This window comes from Lachancea thermotolerans (assembly GCF_000142805.1).
Source record: "Lachancea thermotolerans CBS 6340 chromosome H complete sequence".
NCBI classification, from domain to species: Eukaryota; Fungi; Ascomycota; class Saccharomycetes; order Saccharomycetales; family Saccharomycetaceae; genus Lachancea; species Lachancea thermotolerans.
In genome coordinates this window covers 943596-969048 of record NC_013084.1, presented here as the reverse complement: position 1 = coordinate 969048, position 25453 = coordinate 943596, and the positions used below count along the sequence as shown (strand labels likewise).

At 44.8% G+C, this 25453-nt stretch overlaps 14 protein-coding genes and 1 non-coding gene across 15 annotated transcripts; 7 read left to right on the top strand and 8 right to left on the bottom strand.

The window, feature by feature from the left end:
• Positions 1–69: 69 nt before the first annotated feature.
• Positions 70–975, bottom strand: KLTH0H11308g (phosphatidylinositol-specific phospholipase C; the record flags this gene model as incomplete). The annotated part of the gene is made up of 1 exon (XM_002556317.1): positions 70–975. The coding sequence occupies one exon, from the start codon at positions 973–975 to the stop codon at positions 70–72; it is 906 nt and encodes a 301-aa protein (XP_002556363.1).
• A 573-nt stretch (positions 976–1548) lies between these two features.
• On the top strand, positions 1549–3471 carry PTR3 (Ptr3p; the record flags this gene model as incomplete). The annotated part of the gene is made up of 1 exon (XM_002556316.1): positions 1549–3471. One exon carries the CDS (start codon positions 1549–1551, stop codon positions 3469–3471), a length of 1923 nt encoding a protein of 640 aa, XP_002556362.1.
• A 60-nt stretch (positions 3472–3531) lies between these two features.
• Positions 3532–4755, bottom strand: AIM22 (putative lipoate--protein ligase; the record flags this gene model as incomplete). The annotated part of the gene is made up of 1 exon (XM_002556315.1): positions 3532–4755. One exon carries the CDS (start codon positions 4753–4755, stop codon positions 3532–3534), a length of 1224 nt encoding a protein of 407 aa, XP_002556361.1.
• Positions 4756–4854: 99 nt separating this feature from the next.
• POP4 (RNase P/RNase MRP complex subunit) lies at positions 4855–5679 on the top strand (the record flags this gene model as incomplete). The annotated part of the gene is made up of 1 exon (XM_002556314.1): positions 4855–5679. The coding sequence occupies one exon, from the start codon at positions 4855–4857 to the stop codon at positions 5677–5679; it is 825 nt and encodes a 274-aa protein (XP_002556360.1).
• A 45-nt stretch (positions 5680–5724) lies between these two features.
• SHG1 (Shg1p) lies at positions 5725–6117 on the bottom strand (the record flags this gene model as incomplete). The annotated part of the gene is made up of 1 exon (XM_002556313.1): positions 5725–6117. One exon carries the CDS (start codon positions 6115–6117, stop codon positions 5725–5727), a length of 393 nt encoding a protein of 130 aa, XP_002556359.1.
• A 298-nt stretch (positions 6118–6415) lies between these two features.
• On the top strand, positions 6416–8380 carry KLTH0H11198g (KLTH0H11198p; the record flags this gene model as incomplete). The annotated part of the gene is made up of 1 exon (XM_002556312.1): positions 6416–8380. One exon carries the CDS (start codon positions 6416–6418, stop codon positions 8378–8380), a length of 1965 nt encoding a protein of 654 aa, XP_002556358.1.
• Positions 8381–9057: 677 nt separating this feature from the next.
• On the top strand, positions 9058–11382 carry KLTH0H11176g (KLTH0H11176p; the record flags this gene model as incomplete). Its single annotated transcript, XM_002556311.1, has 1 exon — positions 9058–11382. One exon carries the CDS (start codon positions 9058–9060, stop codon positions 11380–11382), a length of 2325 nt encoding a protein of 774 aa, XP_002556357.1.
• Positions 11383–11531: 149 nt separating this feature from the next.
• RGD1 (GTPase-activating protein RGD1) lies at positions 11532–13649 on the bottom strand (the record flags this gene model as incomplete). Its single annotated transcript, XM_002556310.1, has 1 exon — positions 11532–13649. The coding sequence occupies one exon, from the start codon at positions 13647–13649 to the stop codon at positions 11532–11534; it is 2118 nt and encodes a 705-aa protein (XP_002556356.1).
• Positions 13650–14309: 660 nt separating this feature from the next.
• SNR60 lies at positions 14310–14439 on the top strand. The gene has a single exon (XR_002432223.1). It is a non-coding gene; the product is annotated as a snR60 (small nucleolar RNA).
• A 587-nt stretch (positions 14440–15026) lies between these two features.
• On the bottom strand, positions 15027–15719 carry TAE1 (N-terminal protein methyltransferase; the record flags this gene model as incomplete). Its single annotated transcript, XM_002556309.1, has 1 exon — positions 15027–15719. The coding sequence occupies one exon, from the start codon at positions 15717–15719 to the stop codon at positions 15027–15029; it is 693 nt and encodes a 230-aa protein (XP_002556355.1).
• A 159-nt stretch (positions 15720–15878) lies between these two features.
• MIC12 (Mic12p) lies at positions 15879–16187 on the bottom strand (the record flags this gene model as incomplete). Its single annotated transcript, XM_002556308.1, has 1 exon — positions 15879–16187. The coding sequence occupies one exon, from the start codon at positions 16185–16187 to the stop codon at positions 15879–15881; it is 309 nt and encodes a 102-aa protein (XP_002556354.1).
• A 1089-nt stretch (positions 16188–17276) lies between these two features.
• On the top strand, positions 17277–18815 carry SSH1 (Ssh1p; the record flags this gene model as incomplete). Its single annotated transcript, XM_002556307.1, has 2 exons — positions 17277–17286; positions 17353–18815. The coding sequence occupies 2 exons, from the start codon at positions 17277–17279 to the stop codon at positions 18813–18815; spliced, it is 1473 nt and encodes a 490-aa protein (XP_002556353.1).
• A 309-nt stretch (positions 18816–19124) lies between these two features.
• MRPL27 (mitochondrial 54S ribosomal protein mL41) lies at positions 19125–19562 on the bottom strand (the record flags this gene model as incomplete). The annotated part of the gene is made up of 1 exon (XM_002556306.1): positions 19125–19562. One exon carries the CDS (start codon positions 19560–19562, stop codon positions 19125–19127), a length of 438 nt encoding a protein of 145 aa, XP_002556352.1.
• Positions 19563–19853: 291 nt separating this feature from the next.
• Positions 19854–21602, bottom strand: UTP18 (Utp18p; the record flags this gene model as incomplete). The annotated part of the gene is made up of 1 exon (XM_002556305.1): positions 19854–21602. The coding sequence occupies one exon, from the start codon at positions 21600–21602 to the stop codon at positions 19854–19856; it is 1749 nt and encodes a 582-aa protein (XP_002556351.1).
• Positions 21603–22788: 1186 nt separating this feature from the next.
• Positions 22789–25380, top strand: DUG2 (glutamine amidotransferase subunit DUG2; the record flags this gene model as incomplete). Its single annotated transcript, XM_002556304.1, has 1 exon — positions 22789–25380. The coding sequence occupies one exon, from the start codon at positions 22789–22791 to the stop codon at positions 25378–25380; it is 2592 nt and encodes an 863-aa protein (XP_002556350.1).
• Between the last annotated feature and the right edge of the window lie 73 nt (positions 25381–25453).

Sequence of the window (25453 nt, the reverse complement as noted above, 5' to 3'; positions counted from 1 at the left end):
GCAAGAAGTTGGCGCGCGAAATTAGCACATGACTTAGCTAGACAATATTGAAGGTCTATGAAAGGTTATCTAAAAATTGGAATCAACTATGCTCTTCACTAGATCCCAGTTGTCTCTGCCAGCATAGTCCAAAATAACGATCCCGCATCCCTTATTAACAAGCGCTCCAATGTCGCATTTTCTCATCTCATCAGCGACCTTTTCTGGCCAGCAGTCCATGTCGAATAGATTGGCGCCGGTACAGAAATTCACAAAAAGCCGGGGAGGGGCATCTGCGCTACTGTTGTGCTGAGTAGCAGTTTGAAGAAAGTCTTTGACATAACCTGCTTTGGTATGGATGTCTTCTGCATGTTTGACTTCGCAAAAGTCCTGAACTTGGAAGACGCCTCTGTCATCATTAATAGTATTATAGGGCCACCATGCTGCGTCGATACCATAAGGCCTGTCCTGGAACTCGTCGGTGAGGCCGAAGCGGCGAAATAATATAATCTTGCCTCTCGCGTCCCGTATCTTGGGGACATCACCATTCAAGTACCATTTATCGAGGTTTTGATTGATGTACTGATCCCAAACAAATCTTGGGAATTCGCTTTTATCGTTGAAGTTATCCCCCTCTTGTTTAATTGAAACAATGCATGTTTCGCTTGGGTTTTGGTCTAGGAACGAGTAAAATTCATCAAGAACAGAGGAAAACTTAAGTGGAATGGGAATTCTCACAGGAAACTTCCCGTGAATGACCTGTAATTCTTTGCCATTATACTTACCATCCTCACCATCTTTGAGGAAGAGTTTGCCTAATCTGAAGTCAAAAAATCTGATCCCGTTACGGAGCTGCGTACTCACACTATGGTCTTGGCATTTGACAGAAGGTAGTGCGACATGGCATGCAGCGCTGTTGTGAGTTCCTGGAAGCGACAACTTCGAAATTTCAGTGTCGTCATCCTTTTCTCCTATCCACTTTTGATAATCCACCATTTTCACTCAGGCAAATTTCAACCTGGAAAATGTTGTTAGTTTTCGGAACCTTCTGTGCACAGGTTACTGCTTCTCGAAACGCGTTATCCACACCTTAGCCTTATAAACTAGTAATAAGTTCAGAGGTCTGAAAGCGCAGAACAATTCCTCCAGGAAAAGCAATTATCACGCCCAGGAACGAAGTTATACGCAACCTCAATTGAGCATAATGAGTTTGAAACATACCTTTTGGCGCTCTTACTTAGAAGTTATAAATAGTTAAGGGTGTCTTTGAGCTCGGAGAACTTGTTTGACCGTATAGAACTTTAAAGGGTCCTACAATGATCATTGAAAACGGGCTAATTATTAGTACCGAGTGACTACCAAATACAATCCCATCACTTGGACGAAGCGAAGATTAGACAAAAGAAGGGCACAACAACCGCTGACCCAAAAGGAGCGTGAGCTGGCGAGGCTTTATAGTCTATTATCATTGACTTAAGCTTGGAACAGTTTTCCCTTTTGTTCATTTGCCTTAAAGCATAGCTATTTTGAGTATTTACTAGACTTTACAAGCATCTTTGGAGGAATTCAATGGATGTAAATCAGGTGTTGTCAGAGTTTGAACAAAACCTATTTTTGCCTCGTGAGCTCATTTCATGTGAGAAGGAACAAGAACGGTACAGATTCACTGTTAAGTACGGGATTGTTAGCGATGCCTTGGTGCTTATCTGTGGTTGCATTATTTCTCAAGCGCTTTATGAAGAGCTGAAACGAGACTACCAAAACGAAGCTTGTTGTCCAATCTGCCAAAAACTTCCTCTATCATCAATCGGTCCTGTGAAACCGCTGAGAATTCTTTATGATCAGCTGCAATACTTCAAGCGAGAACAAGCCGAGCTTGTTGAAGCGGCGCCAACACAAAATACAAAATCAGAGTCACAGCAACAAAACTTAATATCTTTGTTCCACAGTGTAGCTTCTGAAGTTGGCGACTCCAATGAGTTCGAGGCGACTGAGGTTCATTCTCTTGACAACGTTTCCAATACTCGAACGATGCCTATTCAAGACTCAAGCTCCACGTCAGTGCCTATAGCAATAACGGAATCACCGCCTTCAGTACAACTGTCTCAGCTTGATGAAAAGAAGGAGTTTTATTTCGCCAAGTGCTTTCCCATGTACCGAAAAAGAACCCAATACAATACACATAGCAGGTTTCTACGCACAAAGAGCAGGCAGTTTATCAACACAGCTATTAGTCCCGACTGTACAAAGTTTGCCCTAATTACGGAACATAAATGGGAAGTGTACCAGATATCGCGCTACAGAAAAAGAGACGGGCAGAACAAAGAAAAGGACTTTGCCAAGAAACTTGGAAAATACGCACAGAATAAAAAAGATCGCTCAGGAAGTTCAGAATGTGTGGAGCTTCTTTTTTGCGGGAAGGTCTCTGGCGAGTATGGCCCCTCATTCGACGAGTTGTCTCTGCCCGAAGATTTGGATTCGTTAATTCCTCTGAGCGGAAAGCAGCGGAAAAGCTCCCAATCCTCTATTGACGATCACTCCAACACTTGGGAACATCTATACTGCAAACTTTCCAACGAACTGCTTGTCATTTCAGGTTCAAAAGGCCATTTCAGAGTTTTTGATTTGAACAATGGCGGGGTACCCCTTTACACTTACGCATCTTCTTTTCCAATAAGGTGCATTGAAATCGATCCCAAAAGCACAATTATTGCATGTGGAATTACAGGGAGTGATAGAGCGAGTGGAGCCGAACAGGCCCTTATCCTGTTTCATCAAATCGAGAAGGACATTATAACACAGACAAGTGTCAACTCAGAAGTTGCCCGTTACAAATTCAGCCCCCCAATAACCACCACTCTTCCTTATCGTGACCCCATCAATACCCTACAGTTCTCGCCAGATAGTGCGTACATTTCATGCTCGACCGCGCTTGAATCAAGGTTCCTTGTTATCTCGCTTCGGCGGATCCACGAGCCTCGTTTGGTTATGAAGTCACTTCGGTCAATCGACACGTCCTTGGAATCCGAAGGAATTACTGACACCAAAATGTTTCCTGGAAATTCCAACCTTATGTGTGTTACCTCCGTGGCATTTAATGCACCTCCAATCGTAATAAACACAAAAATTCAAACAATAAATGGCATGCAAAGCGTTGCTCAGCCCACGATGCTTCTGAGGCTTGATGAACTTGGCTCTAAAATACACAAATGCGAGATCTCTCCAAGAAACGACTCAATAGCATTTTTAGACCGCAATGGTACGGTTTACATCATGTATGCACCAACTCTTCTGGACAACGAGAAAAGAAGAATTGTATCAGTGGAGGTTGCTGCAAACGCCTACAGAATGCGGGAAGCTGCTTCGCTTAGGTTTAGTGCTGATGGTCATAAACTCTTCATTTTGGATAGAAAAGGTATTATATACATCGAGGATTTCGCATACGGTTTACCGCAGGATGAAGAAGTTACGAAGTGTAAGCAGATTAATTAATTGTTGAAATTGGCCGTTTCCATTCGATGATTGTACAAATTTTTACAAAGTTTAATTTAGTCATATCTCTATATCTGTTTTGAAGTGCTTATTCTTTCTCAGGAGAGAGACAAAATCACGGAAGTGGCTCCCGATCCCCTCAGAAATGGTTGAGTCTTTAATAATTCCCTTCTCAACATTTATCGTGTGTCCATTAAAAGAGACTGTGAAATTGGGGCCACTATCATAAAGCCATTCGTCGCTCTTAAGATGACTTATCGTTTCACAAATTTGAGCGTTTCGGGTGTATGACTCGTCTGCCCAGTAAACCGGCATGTTTTCATTCATCAAATATTTGAACCCCTCGGTACAAATGTCCACAAACGTATCTGTATTACCGATGCCCATTTGGCTCAAGTTTGTAACACGGGATCTAACGCTCTCAACACTACCCCCACTCCATTCAATACCTTTCAAGAAGTCCGGCTTTAGTAGTCCGCTAAAAGACGCGAGGTCAGCGTTCACAAGCATGGTTCCATGATGATATGATTTGCCTTTAGCCACCTTGAAAGCGCTTCCACTGACTTTTTTGTTATCGAGGTTAATGTCACCGCGAGGACTCAGGCCAATGCTAGCGCTAGGAAATGCGTGTACCAGCCAGTTCATAATCTGCTTGTTGAAATACTCCCTTCTGAATAAATCGCGGGATGTTAGATACGAGTAGTTGACATTGCCCAAATCGTGAACCACAGCACCTCCACCTGATTTCCTGCGCACAAATTCGTAGCCCTTTTTTGAACACTCATCTAAGAATAGTTCTCGCCACGGATTCTGGTTTTTACCAATAACCACACATCTGTCGTTTACATAAAAAAGAAGTCGTTCACTTGAGAAAAGGCCCTCTTTAGGCACGGGCGTGTTCAAAAAGACATAGTCCTCAAGTGCCAGGTTGTAGTATGGATTATTTGACAGGCTCTTGAGTATAAAGCGTCCGGCAGACCTGACAACTTGTTCCAGTTCGTGTCCGGATAGAGGCTGAGCTGTAAAATCATAAGTCTCTGATATCTCCGCATTCAATTGATCGATCTCAGAAAGCCCTTCCTTGCCGCCAGTTCCCACCACAGGGGACTTAACGTCACTGCCCGCGAACATATCGGTATACATATAGTTGAGATCAGCGTAATTCTCATCTCGCGCGGTAGAATCTAGCTCGAGAGGTGTCTGCGTACTCACATAACGACGAAAACAGCGAGACTTAAAATAAGCCCCTCGGCTCAGAGCTTTCGTGTGAATAGCCCCCAGCATTGAACTCGAGCTTACTTAAATTGTAAAACGGCAATGTCTATGCCAAAAAAATTAGGCGATGAGCTCTCTCTTTAGACATTATCATCATCACCCAGCGCGATGAACAGGGAACAAACATTCATCACAGAACAGATACTAGCTAAGAGCCTGCCCACTGCCGAAAAGGCGGTGGATGAAAATAGGCTTCAAGATACACTCCTCTTATTACCAACAGATGGAGGCCTATCTTCTCGACTCAAGAAAAAGAATGGAAAGCTGAGGCTTCTTAGTGGTGAGCACATCAAAAACTCAACACATAGTGCATACCGCGAGATTAACAAAAACTCGAAGCATGCCTTGAAGAGTTACATCAACGGTGCACGAAAGGCCAGTAGCACGGCGAAGCGTATTGCTAGCGAGAAAAACTTGAGAGAGAGGCCTGAGCTCCTCGGCTATCTCAAAGAAAAGCACCCTAGTGTTTTTGGCTCAATCCCTCGATTTGACCAAATTTTGCCCATGCATGAAGAGCTGTGGGTTAATTACATGCGGGAAATATTAAATATTCCAGACGACGTTCCTTCCGCATCTAAACTGAATATCAATGGCACAAATGCACTTCTCAAGCTCTCGATGGCCGATTACAACGGCTGCATGATTACTGTGACTAAAAGTCGCAACGAAAACTTGCGTGGTATCAAGGGCATAGTGATTTGGGACTCTCAAAAAGACTTTATACTGCTCTGCCGCGGAGAGCTCGTAGACGAGATTAAATGCGTCCCCAAGATGGGTACTATTTTCGCTTTTGAAATCCCAGTAAATAAGGACGAAGCATTACAATACACCATTCTTGGCGACCGCTTCAAATACAGAAGCAGCGATCGAGCTGGCAGGAAGTTCAAAAGTCGACGGTGCGATGATATGCTATATTATATAAGTGGAAGATAAACTAGGTAGCGCTATATGAACTTGAACGAGTTCAGGTAAATTTGTTCACTGCGACCTTTGTTGAAGTTTGTTAGCTTCAAGGTCACCTTTCAGCTTTGCTTTAATCTCTGCTTTCAAATCGGGATCCTCGAGAACCCTTCTGAGCAATACGTCAATCTGTATAGACTCAGTGTTGAGCTTCTCATATCCGTCTTTAAGAAGTTGACCTTCAATTAAGGCAGTAGTTGATCCACGATTTTTGAAGATCAATGACTCGTCCTCGTTGACCATTTCGGCGACAACAGATGTAACCCTGTCTTTGATGAACTGCTCCAATGTAGTCGTGCTGGATTCTTGGATAGGCCCTGCTAAAATCCCGTTCTTTGCCTCGTCGAAGTACCCTCTTTTTTTAAACTCATCAGCAAGATTTACCGCAGGGTCGAGCTCTTCCCTTGACATTGTAAATGAGAACCGAGAACCTAGATACGTCTTAAAAACCCGAGCTAACCAAGTCGATAGTAGGCAGATTATCGGCGCATGAATTTTCCTTCCAGACCGTCTTTCTCCCGTTTTTCAAGATTGAGAGAAAGTTACCCAACTCTTTTCACTTAGTGATGCGATGAGAATTAAGTAACATTGTTAAAGTTGCGAACCCCAAACTTTCGAAGACAAGAAGTAACTGCAAGATAGTAACTGCAAATGTCACTTTATAGCCACGGAGGGAACTTATAGCTAACCTGGCCTTGATAATACTGAAATGGAAGACATAAAACAGTCCCGTTCCAAAAAACATGGAAGTATTGAAAGTCCAGATTGTTCGGATACAAGTCTTTTTAATCAGCTAGAAGCTGATATCAATACTCTAGACTTAACTGAGAGTACAGCCTTTGATGTGGAGCAGCTGGTCATAAAGTTCGCTTACTTAGAATGCAGCGGTAACGCTCAACCTCCACTACAAAAGAAACGCAAGGGCAAGCGCCTTGCCAGTAACAAGTTTGTACAGAGTTTGGATCTCAAGTTTAAAAAACATGCATCAAAACTAGTCAGAACCTTTCGCAAGCGTGCAGACGGGGACTGTTCGTTGCTCTCTACATTCCTTGAACTTGACGCCGACTATCAGCAAAAGTTCTTTAAGCTCTCAGAGCTTTATAGGTTGCTTGATGATCGGCAACACCTCGAAGATTGCAGCCGAGATCCAGAGATTAATATACTTAAGGTTAAGCATTTATTTTTGGATGAACTCTTTTCTCGCGAGAACACTAACATATCAAAGATTATTTGTCATTGTTTGCATGAAGCACGGTACGATAAACTCTCCATTAAAACAGCCAGTGCAATATTGGGCAGACTAAATGAAGCAGCACTTATTTTTGTTGATCAACGAAAAGATTCTTGTCAACCAAGCGACATTGTGGTATCTAGCGCTATCTCTTACGCGTCAAAGCTTACCTTGCCACTCCAAGTTGGCTTCCTTAACATGGCAGAGGCTGTGATATCCAAAGAAATGAAGCTAGTTGAAGGCTTTTCGCTTGAGGTAAAGGAGAAAATCAGAATGTCATTTTTAGACGCGCTACTTTGCGACAGTAATTTGGAGCAGTTATTAAAACACCATGTGTCCCAATACCAGGATTCAAAAAGTGTTATTTGCAATGAGCTAAAGCAGTTGTTTCAAATAGCCAAGGCCAAGGAGCGGCTTCAGGAATTCGCTCTAGCACTAATCACCGGAGCATGCGACGCGTTCGCCGAAGCCATAAACAGTAGAGTCGGATTTAACGGTCTACTCAATCTCAAGGCATTTCAGAGTGAAGTCTTTCGATGCCTTTTTCATGGGAGTGACTTCGGTGAGATTTCTGATAAAATGTGGTCCTATTTCGAAGCTTCAGACCTTCATCAGACGTCTTTAAAACTCTATATCAAGGTTTTGAACTCTTTTTTCAACAAAGCCTGTTCCAGCCCCTCTAAAGTTACTGATATCTCGGTCAACGCACTTATAGGTTTCATTGAGTTCTACAGATTTGGGAAGGGTTTCACGCCGATATATCTCCAACAGTGTTTACTTCGGAGAGCTGTACGGAAGGGCTACAGTTTTCTAAGGGTTTTTTGCGACAGAAAGAAATTTTGCATAGAGAGAGACTTCTGTGAAACGTTGATAACAGAAGGGGCCCCGCATTCCGAACTATTGAACAACACTCTCAGATGTCTCAACAGCTCTCACAACATGTGTCTGAAAAACCGGGATAAGGACTGCAAAATTGAACCAATTGTTATTGGAATGAACGAGATGAAAAGCATCTTTAAAGCTCCGATTTCAGGGATTCCACAGCTCCCTCAGGAAATGCAAGCCATGTGGGAATCACAAATTGTGCTTTACCAAGAAGCAGTAGTTGAAAGCACTGTTCCAAAAAAACTCACATTAGTTCCTACGCTCAATAACATCGAACTCTCAACACCCTTTGTTTTGGAAAACTCGTGCCCTCTGGTTTTAGAAGTGAACTTGCTACAGGCAGTTGTTCTTGATGCTTTCAATGATGGGACAGACCAAACCTTTCAAGAGCTCAAAGACTCTCTCAAGTTCGGGAACGATGATCTTCTAAGTATTGCCGTCGGATCTTATGTTAAGGCCAGCATTCTGTTACAGGAGAAGAATACTTTTACCCTCAATCAACTTTTCAAACCCGAAAAGAGCGTTTTGAGAGGTAACAAGCTCAGAGTTGACTTCTAGGGGTAGAGTGCACTTTCTTCAAAATATGAACGACCACCTCAGTGCCTTGCCGCTTACGCACGAAAACAATCGGCTTCAAACAAATTGGAGAAAGATGAAAATAATAATCAACGCACCGCTTTAAAAGACACTTACGAGACTATATCAACCATAGCACCGAGCGACTGCGCAAAAACTAGTGCTTACCAGCTCCATTCGTACTGTCAACTTACCATGAAAACACCACACCTCCGCGCCAATGTACGATTATGTAATAAACAAAGGGTAAACAAAAACAGAGCGGCATCCTTAGCATCGCCTATATCGAGTTGGTTCAAAACAAAGGAAAAAGGCTACTTCAACAGAACGGCGTTGTCCCATTCCCATTTAGCCACCAGGCTAATTTGATATTTTGACTCTTCAATTTTCGGAGTCCAACAACATCGTCTTGAGCTTAAAGCGTCGATGCCAAAAGGCTCCGATGAACATATTAAAGAAACAAACCGGAGGATAGGAGTGACCGGCTTTTTTTTTGTACCTCGCGATTACCTCATTTTAGCTCCTTCGTCTCAATAATTCCCGCTACCGACTTAGATCAACCCATGATAGTGTTGGACGGCCAATTTAATTTAACAATCCTTCACATTTTATGAAGGTATGTCTAAGAGGACCGCGGCTTTAGATCCCAATTATTGGGCATGCAGAATGGCGAAGGCCTCCTAACTTTTGACGTTGTCTCTTTACAATTTAGAAATGCCGTTGACGAGCTGCTTCGGCGCAGTTTCGATAAAAAGCTTAGAACATTGGACGGCCCAAACTTGTTATCCACTATAGATAGAATATTCTATTATGAACTTTCAAGAAGGCTTGCGAGATCCAAGATATATGTCCCTACAGCTACTGAAGTGTCCGGGGAGGACACGACTCTAAGAAAGAAGGCTAAAGCTTTTCGTTTACTAAGCCAGGAGGAAGTTGTGATAAAAATATGGCACTTGATTATCGAGGAGCTCGACAAGAGTGTGGATGACGTAGTTTCTGAGCTTGCAGAGAAGCTCACGCTTGAGAGCGAACCAAAAGCAGCATTCGTACGCCATTGGCCGTCTCTATGTTTGGGTCAGTTTGAGGTTCAGGTTAGCCTGTTAGCTGAGGCCTTCCATCTTTTTGCAGAGGATTTCTCATTTATTTTTAATGCATTCACAGGAGTTCATACAATCAGAGAGTTTGCAGAATATCGACTGGTAGAATCTGCTCTATCCGTGTTAGGCAATGAGGCTGAAGGTGCCCTCACCGAAGCTTTGACAGAAATAAGAAAACAATATCATAACTGTGATGAAGAAGGAGCCCGAAAAGCTGAGAACTACAACCGAACTGGAACTGAATGTCTCAAGAAGTTCGTTGAAGTTGTCGGAAAGTGCCACCTCCGTTTCACACATCACAGGAAATCTTTTAGAGTGTTTTACCTCGATAATTTAGAGTTTGTTCTTTCAAAAACAAATATGGAAATTGACAAAGACTATCTGAAAAACGTTAAGAACTTGCTCATAAGAGAAGACATGATTGTTAACCTTATTTCCAAGAGCATTCATCTTGAGACAAAAAAGATTATTTTGACCAAGTTTCTCTTCAGTGCAGGGGTTTTAGAAAACTTGCTTGAAATTTACGCGCTACAAAGGGGGTTTGTACGCGAGTTTAAGATGATAAAACTTGCGTATAATTCTGATAACAGATGCAATGAGTTTTACGCGAGTCTTGCAAATGTCATAGGAATACGGTTTGGAAATTCTTTCCAAAGGCAGCGCACCTTGGATGAGGTCCTGTCATACACGTGCTCCTTGTATGACTTGGAGGACGATAAAGTTCCTCAACTCGTCAAAAGGGGCCTTGAGCTAGCGGTAGATGGAGAGTTAAACCTTGTCGAACCTTTGGTCAAGTCATTAGATTCAAAAGTTAAAGGATGTTATAAAAGGTTGAAAGAGCCTCAAAGCGTTGGTCTTCAACAAGCTAAAAAAGATTATGAAATATTTCTCTCTCTTTGGAGAATCTTGGAGTCCTTTGACTTGCTTGAACCCTTTTTCAAACTGTATATGGAGAGAAGCCTGTTCAGACGAATGATCATTATGGGAACTGAGTACCTGGCGTACATGAATCATCCCGAAAATTTGGAAAAGAGATTTTTTGATTTGTTGGAGGCAAGGCAAAGCCATTGGGAACTAGTGACACAACTAAAAGCTCTACGAAGCAACTTAATAGACACCCAAAAGTTGTTTCAGGGCTTTGAAACTCAGGAGCTGCAGAATGTGCAGCTAGCCCCCATGATATTCGAGCGGAAGAACGTCCCGGCATCTTTTCATGATTTTACATTTCCAGAGCTGAAGATCCCCAGGTCGTTGGATGCGCTTTGGCAAAAATTCTGTGCCTTCTACGCGGAAAGTGATCCAAGATCGACCAAAAAACCCCTCGTCCTTCAAAATATGTTACATCACTTAGAGGTTCAGACTAACTTCAAGCTAGAGGATGGCAGACCCTTGATGCTTGAATTAACTCTTCTCCAAGCCAGTATCCTTGACTTATTCAATGAAAGCGGCGAGCTCACAGTTCGGGATATTGAGAGCGAACTTGGTGTAGCGGCCAATATTCTCGAACCGGCCCTGACTTCATTCATCAGCGCTGGACTATTGAACACTGACGGTGGAAGTTTCATTGTCAATGAAGAGTTCAAGCCTGACATCAAGAAAATGAAGGATGGCCGTTTAAAAATATTTCATAAGGCAGCGCCCAAGGCGGCTTTAAAGCCGCCGGAAGACGGACTGGAGAAAAAAGATACCTCGTGGATCAAAGAAGTTCTCCGTGCAAGGATTGTTAGAGTTCTGAAGACCTCCAGTGCTTCATTTTCATTTGAACAGCTTAAAACCGCAGTTGAAAAAGAAAAATCAGGATTCAGTATGGGGGAATTCAAAACAGCATTGGCCGAATGCAAAGACTTTTATAGCTTGAATAAGGAACTGTACCAATACAAACCATAGATACTTAATATTATCTGATTTCTAGACTGCACAAGCCTCACAAATACAAGAAAAATGCGAAAAACCCGCCAGCCAAAGTCAAGCTAGGCCTTGAACATATGGGCGAAAGCCAAGTCTGAGTTAAATTTTGGGAAAAAAGCAAATGCACGCTACTCCGGTTCGAATGCTTGATCAGCGACATCTATCAAAACTTCCATGGCCTGAATTTGATAGTTCACGTCGTTGATGTCTGTATCGTTTGGCGCTATTAATGTTGGACCCCAGATGATGCAAACGCTCTTCAGATTCATCCTGTTTGTTGGTTCGTGTTCTATTATTCTCTTTAGATGAAACACAAGTGACCTCAGCGTCCAGTATTGGCCATCTGGAAGCTTGTAAATTAACCCATGCATGTAGTTTTTTCTTGTAACAGGATCTGCAATTGTTAGACAAGTTTTGATTTCGGACGTCATGGAAGGCGGAAGCAAGGACTCTGGAAGATTAGCAAAGAATGCTTTAAGAAGAGAACCCGCTAAGTAAATGTCAGAATCTGTATGGTTTTTGGGAGGGACGATCATTGAGATGTTTGAGGGGTCTTTGTCAATTTCCTCTCTCAATTTGCTAACATCTAAGACATTCGCCGGCTTACGATATATCCCTTCAAGGTCAAGACCGAACTTGTCCACAACATATATGCACTGGCGAACAATGGCCGGCACCATATCCTGTTCGTACTCGAGAAGACTTTCCAGTGCGACACCGAACGTCTTGAAATTTCTATTGATACCCGGTGGAAGAGTTGCTGCGGACTGGATATGAGACACTGGCCTTTCGCTTATTGATGTGATCATTGAAGTTGTCAAACTTGTAGAACGAGTGCCATTGCCTGGGTCCAAGGTAGCAAAGTCAGAATCTGGACCGTCTGGTCTTGTTCCACTTTGCGAACTTCTGGGGGTTTGACTGTCTGCAACATCTAACATTGAAGAAACGGCCTTTTGATGAGATGGTGTCGTTTGTGCCAGGTTTCCTCTGCTAGCGTTTCCAGGATGTGAATTAGGGCTGCCCGCGGGACTCCCATTCTGCACTGGTGAAAAACCGGTTCGAGGCGTTGGAGTTGAGTCGAACGGCGATTCATGTTGAGTTGACACTATTCTTTTGGGCAAAGAATTCATGTTGGTGTTCACAGAGAATGTATTTTGAGAGGAAGATGTATGATTACCAGATCTCGTCTGCCCGTTTTTAGCCATCACAGGTTTTGCCATAGAAGGATACTGTTTATACTCCACCGGTATCAAATTTTTGTTCACGAAGTTGTTGCTTCTGGAGCCTTGGTTGTATTTGTTGAGGAAATTGTAAAGGTCTAGTTCATTAGACGTCGATGCAGCTATTGATTTCATGGATTTCGTGGCGTCAAAAGGAGTTACCGTCACACCACTGTTGAGTATCAAGGTTTCGGTCCAGATCGTGTACTTTTGCAGCTGAATTGCCATTGCAGTGTCAAGTTCCAAGATCAAATCTTTGAGCTCCGACACAATTTTTGGACGCTCTCTTGAAAGGAATGTGTTCCTCAGAGATGTGGAATGGTCGACCTTTTGTTTGAAGTCCAGGTCTGCGCTATCTATCTTTCTTAGCAAATCTTCTTCTTGCTCGCGGGTGGTTTTAGAGCCCCTTAGGGTCAACTTGGTCTTAGTTGGATCTGCCATCCTAAGTTTCTCCCAATCTTGGCAAAGTGAGTTATATCTACTCTTCGCCTTTTCTGCCATATGGATAGCATCCGCGACCTCCTTCTCTAACCTCCTGCTGTTTTCCTTGAGACCTTTCCTCATTTTCGTCATGGTAAGAAGCAGGGCGCCAAGCTCGTCGCTCATTGTGTGCAACGCTTTAACATAGCTGTGCTTGACCTGGGAGAGCTTTCCGTCAAACTCGAGGACAGTGTGTATACTTTTTTGCAGTGACGAAGACGCAGAGCTATCAGGGAAGAAGTTTTTATAAGTTTTTCCCAGCTCCTGAGCATGCACATCCTCCAAGAGATATTTCTTACGCACAAATTTGGTAAATTCCTCGCATGTAAGGAGTGACTGTTTCAGCCGCGACAAAAGAGCGTTTATGGCAACATCAGAATCTAGAACCCTTGTAATTTCTGGCTTCCCCAGAAGATCTGGCTGCACTCCAGTGCTGCCCGCCGAGGGTGTTTCATTCGAGCCAGAGGCGGGTGATTTCGACGGCTGCAGGGCAGAGTTCGCCTCGCTAGTTTGGTCGGTTCTGGAAGAAGAGCGAGACACAGACATACGGCCGCACGAATCCTTCGAGGAGATCTGTTTTTAACTCAGCTTGTGCGATGTCGCTAAATAAACATGACGGGAATTTCTCGGCTTCAGGAAAGAAGGCGTTCTCATGGAACGTTGGCCCGGATTCGTCTTAAGTGCTATCAACTATTTCACGTGATCATATAAATAAGCCGCGCGGCAAACAACAACCAAGGTCTTCAAGAAGCTTATAAACATCTTCAAAGGCTTTAATGGGGGGGGGGGGGGGGGGGGGGGTCAAATTATTAGCAATATGTTTGAAATTCTTGCTATTGTTGTAGCGAATTTTTATGTTTCAGATGAAATCCTGTCCGGAAAGCGAGAAAAAACACCCAATGGACCCAAGCTGCTGAAGTTAGGGGCTTGAAGACGTCTTAGGATGCAGCTGGAAGCTCCTATGTACGCTTCTCAAGCTAACTATTTCAAAGGTTAGCCCTAAGTTGAGACAGTTATATACTCACTTACGACGACTAATGGATATAAAGAGAAAAATTGTCATGTAGTTCACCTAATTTCTTCACACCATTAAGATTTCGCTCATCGGCGTGAAGCGTAGTTTTAGCGTCAGCCTCGCAGGGTGCGGAAGCAGCATTCATAAGGATTATGACTGTGGTTTCCGAAACCCCCTGTTGCGCTGATACTCAAGTGGTGAATAGTCTCTTTTAATGATGATAGTATACCGGTAAGTGCATAGTTCAACTGACTTTTGATTGAAGAAAAAAATACCATTGAAATTAGTCTTTCGCTCCTATCTGAATTGAGACATCACTTGCATGTTTAGTCTCGCCTCTTCGGCCTAGCGCCTCCAGCTCAGAGTCCTCAGAGCTTGCGGCGGTCGGGTGCTTTGTTGAGCTCAGCGAGCTCTCTTATAGTAGACCAATGACTTGACTCAGGTCGCGGACGTAATCAGCGCCGAACTCCGAGCACTATTCTTGACTGGTGTCGCGCGTGTGTGATGGGGCCTTAACGGTCACCTCCGTGATGTGGTTAAGCACCGGAGCTCCTGCCATAGTCGCGCCTGCTGAGATGAAGGACCCGGGGTTTTGCGCGGGAGAATGGAACGTCTATCTTTCGTGGTACAATGTCTATCTCCTGCTATGTATAAAGTGCTGTCTTGTAGATGGGGAAGGGCGGACCGTGAACTAGAAGAAATACGTTGGAGTTGGAAAGTGTCCTGACGTCACGAACTGATCTCCATTTGGGAGCAAGCGCGCAAAGCGACAGCTTGCCTTTAGAACATCCATTACAGCATGGTACTCTAGAGCGGGCTTGCAAGAAAAGCGAGGCGTTAAGGAAATTCGAAAGTAGTTGGGCGCGCACCCTTTACAGTTCTGAACATGCACATTTCCATCAAACTCTTTAGTCCTGCGGCTTCAAAGCATACATGCGGACTGGGTAGAGCTCTTTTGGAAGACCTTTTTGTCTCTCGGTTGCGATGAGCTTGAGGCCCGCGCGCTGGAAAAGTTCTTTGAATTTGTCGTCCGAACGCGTCACAGATGAGTCGTCTTCGTCAAAGTCATCTTCCAAAGCCTGCGTGTTGTTTTCCTTCACCACAATCGTTCCGTTGGGTTGCAAGCCTTTTTTACAACGCAAGAAGAAGGCCACGAGCTCCTCGTCAGGCAAATGGCCCACACACCATTGACACCAAATTAGCCAGTACCTACCAGTTTCAGGTGTCCACTCTTGCATTCCAATGTCAAAGATGTGGCCTATACGGCCCGCCTCCTTAAGCGAAGCGAGCTCAACGTCCATTTGCTTGACGAAAGGCACGACAGGCTCTACGAGATCCACGACATCACAGTGCTTGTGCAGCATGTCGCGTGTTACTCGTCCGATACCCGCGCCAATGTCGCAGCCTATCTTCCGGCAGTTCTCCGCCGGTATCATGCGAGACTTGAGCTTCCTCAAGAAATGGTTTGACCCCAGCACGTCCATCACAGGGACTGTGGTGCCCTCACCATAGCCACCAAGTACACCATCCACAGTGGCCGGCACTGCTGTCCAGTAATCTATAGCGTCTCCGTAGTTAATGTTTGAGTCTGGCTTGCTCATTGTCGTGTTCTGGTCCTCAGCGCTGGAATCTGCGAGGAAATACAATGCGATGAGTTACGCCAAAATTTTCAACATTGCAGGGCTTCTTTCGGTCCTGTGATCATGTTTGTTATTACTGCTTGAATATTTAAACATTACTTTCCCTAAGTACAAGGCAGCTCAAGCTTTGGTGCTGGTGTTACTGCCGAACGAGTAGACCCACTGGGCTGTATTGCGAACCTGCTCGTTCCATAGGTCTTTCATCGTCTCCTTGATGGGCCTCACGGTCACATCGCGAGCCTCACTACTCGTTCTTTGTACGGCGATATCTTCCTTGCGATCCAGGATACCCTGTACGTGGTCGCCGATGCGCTTCCACGAGGCGTTTTTGTAGTGGTAGCTATCTCTGTCGAAAGCGTAGAAGTATCCTGCCGCGGCCAAACTGGACGCCGCAAGGGTCACACTTGTGAGTTTAAGAACCTTACTCATAATGGATATACACTCTGGGGTCTCCTATGCCAGCAGTGAACCTCGTCCGAGCCTTCTGTATGTCTAAATCAACGAGTGTTGAGAATAGATTACATGTTCAAGAACTTTCGAGCCTGTTTAATTGTACGGCGTGCGGGTAAAAAACCAGACCAAGAACCCAAGCGCTTGGAGAAACATTGGCCACGGGACAAAAACCCACATATCGGTCGCCAGCTCACTGTTAGGAACTAGACTCTCTACGATCCTGGTGCAACAAGCAGAGTACTACTGAACCAGAGTTGAGGCATGAGGATGAGAGCCAAATCACGTGAGCTGCTAGGCAAGTTACGGAGCACCGATATGCTGGCGCATAGCTGAGCCCCTGATCTGCCAACCAGCGACCGGACAGTATATTGGAATCTTCTCGGTATCCATGATGGCTAGAAACGAGGATGCGCATGGCCATTTTTATCATGGCCACTAATTGTTAGGGTGGTTTTAACGCTTGTTTGAAAGAAAGTTATCAGCAAAAAAAGCTGATATTCAAGCAAGTATGACGGCTTGCGTTATTTCTGGGGTCCTTTATGTATCTATTGGCTGGTGGCAAGCCGCTCGTGCTGGTGCCCCGAAATTCTGAACGAAATATGAAAGCCTTGAGAATTATTTGACTAGCCCCACCTTGAAAAACCGCGATTAAAACCGTCTTTCCATGATAAATAGCCATTAAAGGAAGTCTCCCAAGGATTTTAAAGTGTTAGCTATCAAGATTTTACCAATTCGCCAACCGAATTGTCTGATATATAATCTTATTAAAACAAAAGTGATTTTCAAGCACGTTTTCGACAACATGTAGCGTAGAGACTACAACGCAAGCAGGCATACCTGCTGGATGGCTCACGCTTTGGTTAGCCACAGGTTCATTGGCCAGAAGGCTGCCGTTACATGCACAGGCGTTTTCAGGTGTCACATGATAAGAATCAATATATGGTTGATATGAAAGTTGGAGTTCTGTCGGGTAATACCCAGGAGCACTTGATGAAAAATGTTAGTGGAAAATTTGCAGGTCTCGGTACTGACCATTATCAGCAACGAAACGACTCATCTCGAAACATGGCCGGCTGTATGTGAGGAATTGAATGGAGTGCTGGATGCTATATAGAGTTACTAACTTTTGGCGTTTTTCAAGTCCGTCTAATCGAGCTGGCAAAGCCGTTCTTGCCTCTTCTTCCCGAAGTTGAAGTGCCCTACGAAAAAATAGGGTTTGACGATAAGGTTGTGTACACCATCATTGCGGCGTTGATCTACCTGTTTGGTCAGTTCCCCCTTGCTGGGGTCTCCAAAGAGGCGTCGGGTGTACTAGACCCCCTATATTTCCTGCGTAGTGTGTTCGCGGCGGAACCTAAAACGCTGCTGGAATTCGGGGTTTTCCCCGTGGTCTCGTCCGCACTCATCATGCAGGTGCTGGCCGGGCTTAAGCTGATTAAGGTCAACTTTAAAATTCGTCAAGACCGTGAGCTCTTCCAGACTTGCACCAAGTTGTTCGCCCTTTTGCAGTACCTAGTGCTCGCCAATGTGTTTATCTTTTCAGGCTACTACGGCACCGATCTGTCGGTGGTTCAAATTACAGCGTTGAACGTGCAACTCGTTGTGGCTGGCTTTTTCGTCACCCTCCTCGTCGAGGTTATTGACAAGGGCTACGGTTTCGCATCGGGCGCCATGGCTATCACCACGGTGACTATCTCGACAAACTTTGTTGCCGACGTCTTTGGCGTCGGCCAGTTCCCTGTCGACAATGAGGGTCACACTGAGCCTCAGGGCGCTTTCATTAACCTGATACAGTCCTTGCGTGCTTCGCACAAGACATGGACTGGTGCCATTGTTGGTGCCTTCAACCGCGACTACCTGCCAAACTTGACCACTGCTTTCTTGGTTTTGGCTTTGGCGGCAAGTATTTGCTTCCTCACCAATTTCCGTTTGGAGTTGCCCATCAGATCTACCAGAACTAGAGGCGTCAACAACGTGTATCCTATTCGCCTCTTCTATGTTGGTAGCTTGTCCGTTCTTTTCGCCTACGTCATTTTGTTTTACATCCATGTCGGTGCCTTTGTTTTGGTTCAGCTCATTGCCCACAACAATCCATCTTCCATCATTTACAAGGTCGTCGGAGGCTACGCTTCTCACAACAACTTACTCTACGTTCCACAATTCCCATTGTCCTTGCTGACTCCTCCTAAATCATTTGTGGAGTGCATCACAAGACAGCCTTTAACTCCACTGTTTTTCACCACGTTTTTGGTGATTACTGGCATTTGGTTCGCTGGTCTGTGGCAACAAATCAGCGGGTCCTCTGCTCGTGACATCAGTGAGCAGTTCAAGGAGCAAGGAATCACCTTGACCGGTCGCAGAGAGCAGGGCGTCACCAAGGAACTTGACAAGATCGTTCCTGTCGCTGCTACCACTGGCGCTATCGTCTTGGGCCTTTTGGTTGCCTGCGGAGAGCTTTTGGGCTTGAAAGGCAAAGGTGCAAGCATCATTGTAGGTGTCAGTGGTGGATTCGCCCTGCTGGAACTCATTACTGCCGAGTACCAGCAAAGTGGTGGACAAAGTGCCTTGGCCCAGGTTTTGGGCGCTCCTAGTGGCGGCATATAAATGTCACAGCCTCGAACAGCAGTTTGCGACAGCTTGCAACAGCTTGCAAATGCCTATTGCACTATTTGTCAACTTAACTTGTTTTCTGATATAGATGCAACACGAACTTTGTATAAAGTAACCAGCTGATGAAGTGTGGTAATGAAATATTCAAAACTCTTCCCTTGACCGCTACATCGCGCGGTCAGTTCTAAATACTGGCATTCGTAAGCCAGACTATCAAAATGTCGCGATGGTATCCAAAGCTCCAAGCCTTATGATGCAAATGTTAAATTATATACAAGTCGTTTAATTTCTGCTAGATGCGGTTCATCCTCTCTCCACATAACACTTAACATCCGTAGCCTCTCCCTGAGCTTTACCATTCTTGACATATTCCTTCAACTTCTCGAAATATAGGCGGGAGTCTAACGCGCCTTTCTGGTAGCCTGAGAAGGAGTGCCTTAGTTCAGGTAGGTTATGGCTCACAAGCGGCTTGAGCTCTGTATTGAAGTTTTTGGGTGTTACGTACGTGCGAACCTTATCCCATTGAATGGTGTATCCACCATATCTTGTGTGCCTACCAATACCAGACGAACGTGTTCCCTTGTACATGGTTTTGTTGCCTTGCTTAGTTGTTAGAGGTGTTCTGTTGTTTCCCGACTTTGAAACTCCGTAGAAAAGTGTTCCGTCCCGGTTTTTCTTCCATGGCCTAGTCAAAAGGCTCAGAGGCGACTCATGAAATAAAGTGGCAGGAGATGGTCTCATTGGAAAGGTTTCTTAAGCAAAAGACTGCCGTTCCTCCCGTGAACAAACCAGGTACGCTCTTCGAATTGAGATCTACAAAATTTTTGGAGCAGTATAATACTTCGTCAACAATGCCATCACGACTGATGCCTGGCGAAAGGCCCTTTCCAAGAACAACCTCAAATCGCGGCTTTACGCACTTACTCAATGCCCGATGAATTGAACCAAGCCTCACGATTTATCAGGCCAAAAGGCGAAATGCTTTCAAAAACTCTTAGGCTTTATACAATTTTTATTAATGCGCTTTTAAGTTTATGCGTAGTGGTTTAATCTCCACAGTCTCACCTTGCCTTGTTCGTTACCAGCAGCAAGCATTTCACCGCGAGGTGAGAAAGCTACGCTCGTAACTTTGCCAAGTGGCGTTCCACTCGTTGGCCAGTTGGAAAATACTTTGCCAGTTGGTAGATGAACCAGCCTCAGTGCATCTTTCGTGGCCCTAGACGCCATGCACAGTATTTGGCCATCTGGAGAGAAGGCCAATGACGAGATTGGGGTAGTGAGCTGGTCTAGCTTTGCAACAGGCTCTGCACTACTCGAGTTTCTATCATAAACATGCACATATCCACTCTCACTCCCGATCGCCAGCCACCTGTTATGCCTTATTTTCTTGAAGGGCAGCAACTGTGTAGAGTTATTACCACCTCCTGTTTGTACAGTTGTAACACCTACGCTTCCGTCGTCCTTCCACCGACGGAGCACCTCTCCTTGCTTTGCTAAATCAAACTCCCAGATCTCACCATATGTGTTAACCATGATTAAAATGGTTTGGAACTTGTTGTTGGAGATTGGTTTGTAGTCAACGCAAAAATCAACCAAGACGCCTTCGATCTTGCAGCCTATCATCCAGACACCGGTGGTTGCATGTAACACGTTAACCCAACCATTGTTACCCTGTAAGAGAATTACACCATGTGCTTTTCCAGACTGTGCACACACATGTGCAAGCTTGAACTTCTCAAACGAGCGCTGAGTAGCCTCATGGCCGTACATTCTTGAGATCTTTTCGATTCTGGACTGCTGGGGAGTTGTGCCTGAGATATCCCACGAATGCATGTAACGTCTTCTACCGGCGGTAAATATTCTTTGCTCTTGGTGCGAAGGGCTGACGTAGAAAGAGCAAGTCTGTATTGGAGTACCAGTTAGGTACAAGCTTGTTACCAAGTGGTTGTTCTTTCCGTCTATGTGGTAAACTCTCAAGGTACGATCGTAGCCACCGGTCAAAAGCAGGGGTTTTGAAGGATGAAATGAGAGAGACTGGACGGCAGCTCGCGATGGATGAGCAGCGTTTGCGTCTTTCAACCGCGTAATGTCCAGACTACTGGGAGGTAGAAGACGACTGGATGTGTCTCTGTAATTGTAAGTGCTTTGCAAGATTCTAGAAAGCGCATTGAGATCGCCGTTTATAACCTCCTCGCGGTCTTCGCGGTCTGAATCGTCGTCCGAACCAGGGCCCTCTTCTGAGCTTTCCGAGTCTGCCCATTTGGGACGAGGGTATATTTTTTCGAATTGATGTCTCAGACGTGAGACATAGTCTCTTCCTTTAATCCTGCCTTCAGAATACGAGCTGCGCAGCTTCTTTGTTCTGTTAGACGTGGTGAAGGCAACCTCGACACGCTCATCCTCCGAGTCTGACCACACGGCGCTGTCCTCTGAATAGTATTCACTACCGGTATCACTCTCGCTCGCGCTGTCGCTACCGTTGCCTAGTTCTGCGGATTCCTTATCCTGCTCCTCGCCGGTCATGCCATCGTCGACGAAAAAAAGCTGATCATCTTGGATCGCGTCCATATTATTGTGCTCGGGATCCTCATCATTTTCCTCTTCGCTGTTGGCCTCTATCATTTCGACATCATCAGCATCGCCGAACTCGGTGTCCAAAGACCGCAGTTGGGATAGGTTTTCGTTGAAGTCAGAGGTATCGCCGAACACCAGCTTGCTGAGCATTAACTCCTCATCGTCCGGGGGAGGGACTGGCTGCGAATGAACCACCGGGGCGCTCATCTATGCTTTTTTTGCGTAAGTTCTAGGAGCGTTTCGATGCGATGAGGTTAAAATTTTCTTGGAGCTTTAATTGTACATGAAAAAAAACCATGCTCCAGCGATACGCGTGTATGATGAGAACTACTTCTTTGAAGTGCCAGTGCAGAAGAAACTTATTAAGGAACTTCTCGGATGCAGACACAAGTTTTTTAGCTGCTATCTTTTTTGAGTGATGAGAAAGTTAACTATGGCTTCCGTCCAGAAGTGTCTGCCCCAGAAGTGTTATTTTGAGTAAATGAACTCAGGGATTTGTCGGGGCAATAGCGTCGATACAACCTACCTCCTAGAAGAATAGAAACCCTTAAACTAATCGCCGCTGAAAATGTCAGAAGAGAACTACATCGGTTTGGAAAAGTGGAAATACGTTACTTCTTTCCCTGTATAACCAAAAGATGAGAAGAAACGTAAGACATCAACATCGGCGTCTTTTTGTCGCACATTTAGCACAAGGATACCTCCGATGATTTCACACGCGCCCCGAAATGTTGTTCTTCGGAATCCTGGAGTTCCGCGTTACTTTAAACTACCGGTTTCAAAGTGATTGCCTCACCCTATGTAAAGAGTCGGCCCTACAAGCCGGCTCAGAACGCGCTATCAAAGGAATTAGTGAAGCTAACAGACTGCTGGCGCCGGTATCTTCCACACATATATGTCCGAGATTATAGTAAGCCCCGAAGCTCAGGGTCGGCGCTGGAAGCCACATATCACAATTGACGAAACACTATCTTATAATCTGGCCATTCATCTATATGAGCACCTGAGCCTAACTTACTTCTTCTTCTGTAGCTTCAGCTCCCAATATCACCAACTGAGTTGACTGTGTACCGGGATTGCGCTTCTTAAGGATCTTTTGTGCCAGTTTAAAGCTAGTTGCATCATTCCATCATAAAATTATCCTCTCGGAAGCCTTGTGATCACATTTGAGAGACAATTCACGATATTGGTATCAGCTCTTCTTTAGGTATCAAGCTGTGTCAAGGGACTACCTACCAACACTTGTCGCTTAAGGAACAATAAGAACCCAAGGCGCTATTTACGCAGGTTGTGTCAGGTTAAACAAAATTTTTAACGCAGAGCACAGTTCCACTAGAGCTCAGAGTTTGTACAAGAGAAGTTGGATTTCTCTCGTATTCGAAGCATTCACACGATGCCTCCTTCTATTCACAAATGGAATCATCAGTACGCAATTTTGTCCACTGTGGCGTTTCCCCACAAAAGGATATTATTCGCAGGCACTCATGACTCTAAGATCTTATGCTTTGATCTCACGACTTACAACTTGGCCAAAACAATCTGTCTTGGCGATACTGAAGAGACGCACACCAGATCCAGTGTGCTATGCATGACGAAATCGCAGGATGAACGCTTTCTATTTTCAGCAGGCGCAGACTCGCTAGTGCGGATCTGGTCGGTCGACAGCCTCACTGCCAGCGGAAACATTACAATAACAGAGGTTGGTACGCTATACTCGCTACTCGATATTGGTGATATTTTCTCTCTCAAATACCTAGACGCGCATCAAACAATTGTTTTCGGTTGCCAAAATGCTAACATGCTTTACTTGCCCCATGTCATGGATTCTGTGAATCGAAAAACTCAGGCAGAAGACTTGAATAAGTTGCCACATCGTCGTTTCGATAGATTCTTTGATTCTACAGGTCCAGGCGTACGTCCGATTGTTGCGAACGCAACCCCTCCTCCAGAACCAGAGGAACTGGAGCATGTAATAATAGAAATTCCACCCGAATACATTATACCTTACGCACACAACAGTTTCATCTACTCAACCCAGCCCTTGAAAGGGCAAAATGGAAATTTGCCCACGCATTTCTATACTGATGGTATGACTAAAGAAAATACAGACTTCATCGTATCAGGCGGCGGCGATGGTATGAGCAAGATATGGGCTTTGTCACAGGAAGCTGGGGGCTACATGAAGCCAAGGTTGATTACAGAAATGAACAATGAGGAGAGTGTCCTGTGCCAAATAGTTTCTTTCCCATTTTTATATTGTGGTCTGAGCGATGGTTTGATAAAAATGTGGGATCTCAACACCAAGGAGCTTGTATCAACTTTCCAAGCGCCAAGCAAGTGCGATATCGTTTCAATCAGTGTCTACAAAGACCACATCTTTGCCACTCACCAAAAAGGGGTAACAAAGTTTTATCGGGATGAAGTCTACCAATGGAATGCACATCAAGGGCTAGTTTTAAGTGCAGAGCTACTTAGAAGAAAATGCACCGGATACAGCCACTTAAGGCTTGCCACCGGTGGCAACGACGGTGCATTGACCTTGTGGAATGTCAACAGACTGGTAGGGGAAGAGGATGAAAACGAGATCAACAACATATCATCTGCAAGCGCTTACGTGTCATCTCATATCGACATAAAAAGTAGGGAAAAATACAACGCTCAACTTGTGGATCACGACAACATGTTCGAAACTTTAAGAGAATTAATCAGCTTCAAGACGGTTTCTGCACTCACAGATACCCAATACGTGATCGATTTGCGCCGTTGTGCCTCTTTTCTACAGGAGCTCTTCACAAAATTGGGGGCGGCATGCACACTTTTGACCATCAAGAATGGTTGCAGTCCTCTCATTCACGCGCAGTTTCACGGCAAAGCGCAAAAAAAGAAGAAGATACTTTGGTATGGACACTACGATATTATTTCCCCTGGAGATCCCTCGAGATGGAAAACCGACCCCTTCACCTTAACGTGCGAGAATGGCTACTTAAAAGGAAGAGGCGTTACTGACAATAAAGGACCTCTTGTTGCAGCAATGTACAGCGTTGGTTCTGCTTTCCTGAAAGGGGAACTCTTAAATGATGTGGTATTTCTAATTGAAGGTCAGGAAGAATCGAGCTCGCAAGGATTTGCTGAGACTATCAACAAACACCGTGACTTAATTGGTAACGACGTCGATTGGGTGTTGTTCAGTAATTCCTACTGGGTCGACGACAAAGTCCCCTGTCTCAACTACGGTTTGCGAGGCGTAATCAATGCTCGCATAACAGTCTGGAACAACGAACCTGACAAGCATTCGGGGTTTGACGGTGGAACTGATAGGGAGCCCACCGCAGATTTGATAAGTGTGACATCGAAGTTACAAGACGATGATGGTCGAGTGTTAATACCCGGATTTTACGAACCACTTAAGCAATTGAGCGCTGAGGAAGAGATACACTTCAAGGAAATTCTGAAAAGAACCAACGTATGCAAATCTATTTCGCTAGAAAAGCTTAGGGCCAAGTGGACCAAACCTTCGCTCTCCGTGACTAACATGAAGGTTTCTGGTCCGGGAAACGTTACCGTCATTCCCAGTAGCGCTTCAGTTACGGTATCTATTCGCATTGTCCCGGAGCAGGACGTTGCAGACATTAAAAACTCATTGGAGCAGTACGTGAATGAATGCTTCAAAAAACTAAAAACAAACAACAAGCTGACGTTGGAGACTCTGAACACGGCAGAGCCCTGGTTGGGTGATCCAAAAAATTCAGCATACCAAGTTTTAAGAGAAGAAATTCAAGAAGCTTGGGGCGCCGATCCTCTGTTGGTCAGAGAGGGTGGCTCCATTCCGCAGATTCGTTTCCTTGAGCGCGTATTGAGGGCCCCAGCTGTTCAGGTTCCCTGTGGACAATCAACTGACAATGCCCATCTTGACAATGAAAGATTGCGCATCGAGAATTGGTATAAGATGCGGCAAATCTTGCATAAAGCCTTCAACAGACTCTAAGCTCAAGCCTCATTATTCACGAACCATGTCTGTTGTATTGTTTAATATCAAAATTAATTAACTGACGCCCTTA